The sequence below is a fragment of the Fulmarus glacialis genome, unplaced genomic scaffold, assembly GCF_000690835.1.
Source record: "Fulmarus glacialis isolate BGI_N327 unplaced genomic scaffold, ASM69083v1 scaffold1802, whole genome shotgun sequence".
NCBI classification, from domain to species: domain Eukaryota; kingdom Metazoa; phylum Chordata; class Aves; order Procellariiformes; family Procellariidae; genus Fulmarus; species Fulmarus glacialis.
This window is the reverse complement of record NW_009199551.1, coordinates 1-11,134: the sequence shown is the minus strand read 5'-3', so window position 1 is coordinate 11,134 and position 11,134 is coordinate 1. Positions and strand designations below refer to the sequence as shown.

Below are 11,134 nucleotides of genomic sequence, written 5' to 3'. Positions count from 1 at the left end.
GAGGGAACCGAGTCTGATTGCAGACAGGAACTTCTGTCGGGGTGGTTGTAACTGGGAGAACTGGTTTCAATTGCAGTATAATGTTAAGACGGCGTGGATTTGCACGGCCTCTGGCTGACTGATCTGTTAGCAGGGTATACAGCCCCTGCTTTTCCAACATTTCTGGTGTTATTCTAAGTAATTTTTGTAATTTGTAAAAGCTTCCCCTCTCCCCACCTGCTTTAAGGCTAAGTATTTATGAATGGAGAGAAGTCTTTCCTACGCTCACCTTCCAAGTAACTGAAATTTGGATTTCAGTTTGTTTTCTCAAAGCCCGCCATCCCACTTGCTCTCCCTCCCTTTGTTGACACCCCTTGCCGGAGCAAACAGTCATCTTTCAGCAAAGGTGTATTATTTCCTGAAATTACCGACAGGTGCTATGGCATGTAATGTGCTGTGATTGCTCATACAGTCTAAGTGAAGGATTTGAAGTTATATTATTACAGGTAAATTAGATGTATGAAGTGATGCACTGAAATTAATGCCTCGATCTGTGATTTCATTTGTTCCAGAATGGCGTTCTTTCTGGAGGAGGTGATGACTTGCACCAAGCGTCTCCTGGAGGTGATATCTGGCTGGCTGCCTAGACATTTTTTTGGTGCAATCCTGGTTTCTCTCCCAGCTCTGGCAGTTTTTTCACACTTCACCTCTGATTTTGAAACAAATATACATGTAAGTTGTCGAACTCTGTTTCATAATCTGACGTTTTGGATCTAACAAAGCTTGTTGCTTGCCTGTCGTCTTCCTTCACCTCCCTCGTGCTTTACATCTGTTTGATACAGATCCCTTAGAGGGATAGGGCTTTTGTGTATGATGAAATGCCTAGTTTGTTGTGTAAATACAGTCACTTGCTTATTTGAAAACTCTCATACAAAAGAGGAGAGGGATACCTGTAAATGTCTGCCTACATACATACTTTTTTTTCCTTAGACCAAACACTTCTGCAGGTGTTTATTCTAGATAATGCAAGTAGTGTATCTCAGACTTTGCATTGCATTCGTTCTGGTTTTGGTTTAGAGTTTGTCGTCAGACGTGCTGTGTATACTTAAAAACTTTGCATGCACATTAGTGAATCTCAACAGCAAGAACAGTATTAGCAGTACTGGATGTTTTTTCTTTGCAGAGTTAGATGGAGATACTCAAAGGAGAAAGCTCTCAGTACGTAGAAATTATTACCCTCCAGGGGCTGCATGAATGGTTAAAGGAATGCAATAGGTGTCTCCTGAAAAGGAACGGAAAGAAGCTGGCGTATTTAGCCCAGCCACAGAAAGGTCCACAGGGGATTTGGTGTCTCCATTAATAAAAACATTCAAAGGGGGGAACAAGGGGTTAAATATTGAGGAGGGGGAAGAATAGTTTAATTTAAAGGCTAACTGTAGCATAAAATCAATGCTTAAAAACTGTTTGTGAATAAAATGGGCTGGAACCAGAGATGAAAGTTTGTTTCTCTGCAAGTTTCTCTTAGGTAGTACAGTGTACAGTCCTTCCTTTCCAGGACCTTCAGGGAATTCTGTTTCACAAATCTCTTGATATTTCAGGGCCCTGGGTGTGGGTAATGACCAGATCCTCTTCATTCTTCCTATCACAGTTTATTACTGGGTGTTGGGAAGTGTTTGTTACATGGGAACGTGTGGACCAGACGCTTTTTGGTCCTTCCTGATTTAAACATATATTCCATGGTTATCACAGTCACAGAAGAGTGCATTTGATATTTTTTCCCATCCCGTGTTTAAAATCATTCTGCAGCTTTTACCTTTTGTGAATTTTAGTTAACTACTTTTAAGCTGTACTTTTTTTTCCAGTTTAATGATGGTCTTCCTCCCTCAGGACTACCAGTAAACTAACTGTAGGAATGTTTTCCTCACACTGAAGGGAGCTGAAAACCTTCAAATCTCTCAAATCTGTCCACTGATTTTTATATCATCCCATTCATCACCATCCTTGATCATCTCTCCAAACGTTTAAAAATAATGTTGGAAGAACCATTTTTAGTGTGTTCTCGATACCTGTTCAGATCAGGTTGTTAGTCTAAATGCTTCAGGCAGCAGCAGTAAGATGGTGGTGTTCGTCACCAAACTGAGAATGAACTTTGCTTTCTTTCCTCTTGCAGGTCCTCCAGAGTCGTGGGGTTGTTGGCTCACTCTCCAAGAGATGTCCCAACTCGTCTTGTGCTCAGTGTTTCAACACTCACGGAGCTCTGGGAAATGGAGTCAATCTATAGAGGGTCAGGTAAGTGTCATATTTTACTATGACATGGTTTTGCGAAGTTTTTTTTTATTCATAGCATTTTATACCCTCCCTGGATATAAAATAATTAAAATGAAAATTAACAAAAACAGCAATGAAAAAAAAAACTTTCCAAAGCCATGCATACATAGTAAAACACAGCACTTACTGACCCTCTATAGGCTGGCTTCATGCTGGGGCATCACTTGGAGTGAGAACCAGTGCTCTGCCACTTTAGGAGACCTGAAATGGGGGGAAAAAAAGTAAGTTTAAATTATGTTTTTTTATGGACACTTCTGAAATTCCTTTTATCCATTTTTGAGTCATTTAAAAAAACAACAACTGTGCTTGTAGTTTAAAAATGGTAAATTATGTAAGGTTTTTTCCCATACACTGTGTCTACTTTTGAATCACATGCTTATTTGTTATGCTACAGTATTGCTAATCTGCAGTCTCTGCACTTCAGCTGTAAAGGAAATTTAAAATGAGAGAGAAAGAGAGAGAATGATCATTTGATACTGTAAAATGCAGTATATAGCTAAAACAGAACTCCGTAATACAGTTGTGGACTCTCTGTTTTAGCTTGGATCGTCGTGAATATTCCTGATAAAACCAAAATTTGCACATCAGCTTGAGAGTTTTGACCACTGTAAGGTTTTTTCTCAGGGAAATGAAGACATTCTGGGCAATATATCCATCCTGCCCTTCCTTTTCTTTATCCAGTAAGGACATGGAAAGGGAAAGGTTTTTGAGATAGGGCATTTGGAACAGAAAATCTAAAATTGTCCTTCCAAATTGGCACAAGGGGTGGTGTTACGGAGCATCAGTTGACAATGACTGATACCTGCCTTTTGTTATCAAATCAGATTTTTTTTCTTATTTGAATTCACCTGCTGCTGGCCAGTATGATAATGTCCTCTAACAAGTGTTTTTAAAGGTAGGCAGTTGGGTGAAGTTTTTGAGAGTGAATGCGTTCCACATTTTCAATGCAGTGGAATTTTGACTTTCAGTTTAAAACAGACAGGGTCTAACCCCAGCAATTGAGAGGACGTTACCATGAATGTTTACCTTTTTTTTTTTTTCTCCCCCCTTCCCCTTTTCTTTTTTTTCATAAGAAGAGGCACTGAGCTTTTTGCAAAGGTAAGCTGAAGGTATTGAAAGTTACTGAAATAGTGGTTGTGTAATGCAGTAATACAAAACTCCGTCTAGGGAAAATTGTGACAAACTACCTGTGCTAAAAGTTTTCTTGCTCTTTGAAGGGAAGACCTCCATCTTCAAGCGCTGTCTCCTGATACAGACACTGTGAGGGATTACTTACTGTGCAAATAATACAGACGAAATTAGATCCTTCTCTTTCATATCACACATTCTTTAATTTACGCTGGCATTTATGTGCAGAAGGGCTCCAGTCAGCAAGAAGAAGCTAACTCGCGCTCTCTCTCTTTGTTGCAGTACACCATGTTTATGTGTTGCGCGATTCTGATCACCATTGTGCAGTACTGTAACTTCTGCCAGCTTAGCTCCTGGATGAGATCTCTGTTGGCAACCGTAGTAGGAGCAGTGCTTCTCATTCTGCTCTACATCTCCTTGTGTCCAGACAGGTGAGCATCACGCCTTAGCACTCATAGACCGTGTTTTAGATGAACAAATTCGGTTTTCTCCGCCAGTGAAGTGAGGGTCTAATGTATGGGATTTTAGTATCTGCCATGAATTTCTCCAGCATCTCAAACTTAATAATTTGATTTGGGAAGAGTTCTGCATTTTTTTTGAAGGATTTCAGGATGATATCTGAGGAGCCCTTTTCTGTGATCTATGTTGAAATGACGCTCTGTCCTCAACTGATGTGTTTCTAGGGCACACTTATACTTACCAGACCCATAGAATTGCCTTTCACTGTTTGTTTGAAAATCTATTTTATTGAGAAATTTCTGAGGCAGTTGGTGGTGCCAGAGAGCCCAGTTGTTTCCCCACACCCCTCGCGATATATTTTTGCCCTTAGGAACCATGTATCTTTCTTCCACCTTCTTCCTCAAGGAGTTTTCCACTGAGGAAGGCAGGTGCTTAGATTTAATAGGTTTCTAATACCCTGTTTCCTTTCTCACTTTCCCGCCTTTTCAGAGGACGCTGCAAGGCAGTAACCAGAGGAATCAAGTTAATGCAGTTTCTATGCAATAACCTTAAGGCTTTTCAGTTTTTCCTCTGATAAGCAATTTTCCCCATAGGAGAACTTGTTTGCAGTATTCTCTTTCTATTTTCTTGTCAAGGGAGTCCTTCCAGCCATCCACTCCTGTTGTCAAAATTTTATAATCAACTTGCACTTCTCAGTGGCTTAGGAAATATCTTAGCCTTTGGCACTCTTACCATAGTGTGGACTTTGCAAGGACTTCTTATGCTAGATTATTCTATTTCCTATCAAAAGCCCTTCCTTTTACCTTTCTTCAGAGGCCTGCTGAATCATATGGTGAAAAACATGAAAAAACCCCAAACAAACCAAAAAGAATTTGCAGATACATGTTTTGTGTGAGTATTTAGCTTTTAATCCCCTCTTCAAGTATCTTCAGAGGTCTCTTTTAATCTTGATCTAATTTATATAAAAAAAGATATGTGAATAAAAGTCACCCCTTAACACATGTTCACATCTGTAATTTGGAAGTGGCTATAGGGATTGTAGGAAGAAAGTCTTCCCTTGAAAAAAATAACTTGGAACTGGAGTCAGCTGACAGATGGTTGCTAAATCATATTAGACTAAAGAAAAATCCCTTTCTTGTCTCTCTGCAGAGCACTCGGGCAAGGAGTGCAGGACAGTCCTTTCTAGCTTCAGTGGAGGGATGTAGTGTTTAGTTTCTGGATGCCTCCCCTTTCTCATCTTTGATTTCTCTCTTTGGTTTTTGTTGTCCACCTTACCTAACATCGCCTCTCCTCCAGCACACCAAGTGACCCTCTCCCATTAAGAAAGCTGACTTTCCTCCCGTTGGCTTTTTCCCTCGTAACACTGACACTCACTGTCCAAGCACCAGCTTTGCTGAGAAGTTAGTCCCACGTTTGGTTCTTCAGGGAAGTTAGTGAAGAGCAAACCCTTGATGCCATTTCTTGACTCCCCAGCTACTCTTCCATAATTCCCCTCAAGCAGAGGTTCTTGCAGCTCGTTCAGCTACATACGTGCTAGCGTGGCATAACTAGATGCTGGTTCACGGCCGAGCCTTTTAAAATAGGGTAATAAATGTATTTGTAGTACCAAAAGTCTTCATACAAAGGCAGCAGTGAAGCCAAGGGCATGAAAAAGGTATCATAGTGATTGACATTCCCTTGAGTGATTGTTTGAACAGACCTCTGTGCATCCATGTCAAAGGCATTTTGTCGCCATTTGTCGCCGAAGAAAATCGGAAGGTTTGGTGCCATAATTGTAACTCCTAGTTCCTTATTCAAAGACAAAATTTTAGAACAAATTATAGGTGTGATTACTAAATCAGCTTGTGCATAAGCTCTGTATTAAGACTTTGTGCAGAAAGACAGACCCAAAACTTGGGATTTTCCCTGCATTTCAACTTTATTAAGGGACAGGGAAAGGCTGTTTCCAAGCAGAGAGGTGGAGACCTTGCTATTGCATCAGTTCATAGCATCAGCTTTAGCTGACTACTAAAGGGGTGGTATGAATGTTAAAGAAACATTATCTTAAGAAATTTTGCTAATGATGGCATATTTTCACCTGTGGTTTGAGAAGTGGTGACCATTAATGGGTGAAATACAGAAATCATGGAATATTTTGTTATTTCATCTTTTAAAAATAAGTATTTAAAGTAATATACAAAGCTGTTCAACAGCAGCTCTGAAAAAGTGATTTATAGAATTGGTCATGAACAAAAATAACTTTTGTTTGTTAATAATAACTTTTTTGTTCCTCTCTTATCATTAGTCTGGATAATATTTTTTGTCACAGTGGTAATTGCAGCTTTGTATGCCTCACAGGCAAATCCATTCTGCAGATTTCTTTACTACTTTTTCCAAAAGTAACCAATCCTAAGAGTTGTAATACTTGATTGCAGTAGAGAAATTGTAATGCAAGTAAACACAAAAATTGCTTGAACTACTTACTTATTTTCTGTAATGGCATTTTCTAAAATAGGCTCTATATTTATTTGGTGTTTTTTGGCTTTGGGAGGGGGTTGGGGTTTTTTTGTTTTGTTTTGTTTTTAAATCTTTGTGTTGTGTGGTCAGATAAGATGAAGGCATAACTGGGTTTGAGTTCTGAAATTGCTTTTCCATGTTTCTAAGGTAAGATTGGATTGTTTAACAATTACTCGTTCCAGGCATCATCTTGACTGCATTATCATCAGTTACTCTTTAGAGGTGTTTCCATCTCTGTGTCTGACTGTGGTTGCTTCTTCCAAGCAAAAAGTGAAGATAAGTCACATTCAAACAAAGTTTGTCTGAAGCTGATCAAGCGTGCAATACAATTATTAGTCCTTTGGTCTACATAATAGAAAAGTTTAAAACGCTAACTGAGATTCTGGCAGAATGCTTTAACTTTCCTTCTGATATCAATGTGTTTTTATTTCAGCTCCGTGGAAACTTTTCATCTAGATTTGGCACAGAACTTTAGGTAAGCTATATATAAAATTACCATCTTTATGTTTAGGGATAGAAATGTTTTCAGCCAATTGTATGTAGCAAAACTTTGCATCCATAGTAATACACTTGGGAATTCAACAAATTGGTTCAGCAAGTTGCGTTTAAGCTCTTAATTTCCTTTATAGAGGACTTGGGTATGACCAAAAATCATCAGAGAGCTGATGCTGCGGTCACTGAGTTGTGTAATGCTATTTTCTTTTTAAATGTGTTTTCTAGGAAATAGAACTATGGAGGAGCTATATAAAATAGCATCTGTTTTTCTAGTAGTAGCAGTTTTTAAAGCATTATCTGTACATCATGAGCTATTTATTTGATTTCCTTGATTTGCACCATTCAGAAGTGTATTGAGTTGGATGCTATCCACAGCAGGCCAGGTGAGAATTCCCTGTGGTAGAGGAACTTCAGCTGAAAAAGCTGACTGTGAAGCCAGCTGCCTTCACTGGGATGGAGACATGCTGGCAGTGACGGTCTGGGTGCTGTCCACCACCCTGAGGTCGCTTAAGCAGAATAGCAAGTCATATCATTGAGAGCAAATGAAAATTTAGCCCCCAGACTTTTAAACAAATAAACAAAAATCTTCTTCTGGGTTATTAATAGCCTCTTATAAATAAACGTATTAAAGATTCACTCTGATTATTTCAGTGTTGAATTTCTCATGGTTTTATTGCAAGTTTTGCAATACCATTTTTAAAGTGCTTTTATTGGTCTTTGTTATTAGAAAAGTATGTGTTTGCTAATTACAAATTTGGGAGCAATACTGGGGCAATGTTGCACTTGATTGAACTAATGACCCTGTGAATATGTGACTCAGTAATTCGTCTAAACAAATGTGTATTCAGGAGCATGTTCCTTTTACTGGGAGTATGTATCAAAACAAAATTAGTTTTTAAAAAATGTCATCTACATGAATGCTATGGTAGTTTAGGAAACGTGGTTTTTAAGTACAGAGAGATGGTAACTGTGCTTTCATGTTAGATATTTATTCACCAAGAAGTTAGCACTTACTACAGTGTTGGGGTTTTGGTTTGTTTGGGGTTTTTTTCCCCTACATGGGTTTTCCTTTTTGTATGGCTTTGATTCATAAAAGATAGCTTCATTTTCATAACAGAATTCCCGTTCACTAGATACAGAATGGAAAGTTAAAACCAAAAGAACAGAGGCGGCTTGATTTTTTTGGTAAACTAAAACACTAAAGGGAATTTGCTGAAAAGGCAATGTACAAAATATTAAAGTGCGGTGATTGCTGGAAGTAATGTCTTAGGATTAGCCTGAGTTTGGATCCTTAGTGGCTTATTATTAGTTTGTGAAATCGCCGAACCTTCTGTGTTGCTCAGAATTACAAATGTCTTGCCCAGTGCTGACAACAGCTTAGCAGGCTCCTGACCAGCTGCTAATCACTAATAAATAATTCATTCTGCCTTAAATAATTGACAACCCTGTCTTCCGTTCAGTGTCTATTTCTAAATCATCATTTATTAGAAATCTGGCAAAAAATTAGCTATCAAGCATTGTTTGCATGCAAATATTTTTCTTCCATAAATATATCCTATAACTTCTAACTCAGGACAAATAAAGGTAAAAGTGGATAAGAAACCAGACCATGCTGAAGATGTTACTGCAAACAGGCATGGAGCGCTCTCTGCCTGCTTTGCAAATCCTAGCTTGTGATTTAAATACCAAATAAGGCAGTGACCAAAATGTCTGGCTCATTAATCATTTCTAAATTTCATTTTAAACTTTTTATTATGAGATGTGCTAGATTTACACTTTGACTGTCATTCCTTCAGTTGGGGAAGAAATGCCTGTATGTCGTGCGTGTGTTAATACTACATAGTGCTGCCCTTTCTGCCTGTCGGCAGCAGTTTTGCAGGGTAGTTGGTCACTGTTTCAGTGCAGGACCTGTATCAGTCCAGCGTGATCTCTGTTAACAGTCCAGATTCCACTGATCTGAAGCTGTCCAAACTTATAAATTGACACAACGCTTCTATGTGTTGGAAGCCAAAAGAGTTAATCCTATTCTGTTTCTACCATTACTTTGCTGCAGAATTTGGCTTCTCTTTTCAGGGCTCTTTTAAAGTACATTATTGAATACCGCAGCTCTAGAATTCTGTGCAAACAGAATTTTCCCTTTCTCCTGGTGAAGGACTAACAAAAAGTTGAAACTCCCTTATCCTAACAAACTTTTCTGCTGTTCCTTTCTCACTGAAATAAATAAATAAATAAGGTTCCTTGCTCACCCCAGTCAGCACAAAAGCTTTTCCTGTGTTCTAAGAGGGCCAAACGTATTTGTTTTGCATGCCTTTAATGAGGTTATTCCCTTTTCTTGATCAAGAATTGAGATAGTTATTAATGTTGCATGGGAAGAGAGATACTATTAATGGTAATGAAGTCTTAGCACAAAGTTCATCTCTGGACTGTCCACGCTATGCTCAATAAATCAAAATATGGAATTTGCCTTGTTTTCCAGACAGACCAGTTCTTCAGCCCAAAAGAGATATGACCATAAACTTTGTCTTTTAAGCAGGAAATATTTCTCGTTTTCATCCATTTCTTATCTCGGAGCAGGTAGGGTGTCTCATTTTCCAGTTTGTGACTGCTCGAGGAGGAACGGTGATAGGCCATTTGAGGTGGAAGACTAAAATTGCTTGATGGTAGGCGGGTTTTTTAGATGCATCCACTCCATTTTCTTCATTGAAAGCAGCTGTTTGATTTCCCCTTTCCGCACGGTTCCGCCATTGCATTCTTTTTTAAGATTAAGCAGGCATGCATCCTCTTTAAATATAGCAAGATATCCAAATCCAAACATAGGTTACTGGCTCAGAAGCAAAATGGCTTTCCAAAAATCTTTGTAAGTGGAAAGCCATTATCTTTATGATTTGTGATCAAGCCAAAGGAGATTCTATCTCCGGAGCTCTCACTTGTTCCATATTCAACATACAGCCTGGATGAAGATGCCAAGTTAATAGTTAGGCATCTGTGCCAGGAAGCACTTCACCAGTGTGAATTAAAGGAACATTGTCGGCTTAAGATTTCAATCTGAACGATTTTTAAAATCAGTTTTCTGCTGCAGCACCTCATAAAAAGTAGAGTTTAAAAAGATTTGGGGGTGTGTGATCCTTTCTGTTATAGGTGTGTGGGGTTTTTTTCTTTTCATTCTAAAGGGTAGCTTCAGTTCATCTTTGCTAACTGACTGTGTAAGGTGATTTATAATCCTGTAGGTCCTGTAACCTGGTCGCTGCAACGTCCAGAAATTTGATTTTCAAATGAGTAAGATGTAATTGCTCCCTCCTTCAGGCTGGCATCGTGGCTTTTTGTACTAGTGCTTGTAGCAGTTGCATTGTGATCAAAAATGCCTGCTCTGGAAAAGATACTGCACCTCCTTTTTTGAGATACTAACCCATTACCTTTTTAATGAAATCAGGTCATCTTACAAGTGAGTCACTCATTTCACATGCAGATCTCTAAGGTTGTACGCCCACATGGGAAACAAGGTCAGGCCAGCGCTTGAGGAGATGATTGAGAGCTCGCAGATGCCAGAACTTCAGGAGTGGTGAACGGGAGGCAGCAGGTTTTTCTTAAAAGGCAGATCTTGAGTTCAACATAAACCACTTTTTGTAACGTAAAATTTGTGGTGCTTGCCTAATTCATTTAAGAGGAATTAAAGTACTTTGAGGAGTATTTTGTACAATAAACTGTAAATAAAAAGCCTTTAATGACTTGAATAAATCCCTGTGGCAGGGATGTTTGATGTTAGAGCAGATTATCTGGATCAAACTCGTACTCTCAAAGGAGTAACATGTCATTGCTCAGATCCCCTAGCAGATCTCTTCCCACAAGATAACGGAAAATAATGAACTGTTCTGAAAAGAACCCGAATTGTGCTCCTTAATGAAGATTCATTCCTCCCCTTCTCCAGCCTTATTTATTCTCTAAGATCTTTTCTCTTACTTATCCTCCCCTCATTTTATTTTATAAGCCCATCAAACTGGGAGGATATTCTGCCACCTGCAAAACAGGTAGCAAGGATTGTATTTCAGGAATTGTTACCATTCTAGTCATTAATAACTTAGCCTTTGTCTTAGTTTCTGGCTTGTCTTTCTAGGGAGAAAATGAATAGGTTCAAAACAGAAGTTCTGTTCAGAAAAGTAGTTGTAAGCGAGAAAGGAGGGAGTCTTAGTACAGCAATGCACCAGCAATTACAGGAACCTGATTGTAGGGATGTGCGGGACAACCAGGGGAT

The 11,134-nt window shown here is 38.9% G+C and overlaps 1 protein-coding gene across 1 annotated transcript in view; it reads left to right on the top strand.

Moving 5' to 3' along the window:
* ADCY9 (adenylate cyclase 9) overlaps nt 1-6,865 on the top strand; it is a gene marked incomplete at both ends in the record, with an annotated part of 80,111 nt that extends 73,246 nt beyond the window's left edge. The window contains 3 exons of the mRNA XM_009573281.1: nt 552-711; nt 3,718-3,866; nt 6,824-6,865. Of these exons, the coding sequence (XP_009571576.1) occupies nt 552-711; nt 3,718-3,866; nt 6,824-6,865 (351 nt within the window). The remainder of the gene's footprint in view (nt 1-551; nt 712-3,717; nt 3,867-6,823) is intronic.
* Between the last annotated feature and the right edge of the window lie 4,269 nt (nt 6,866-11,134).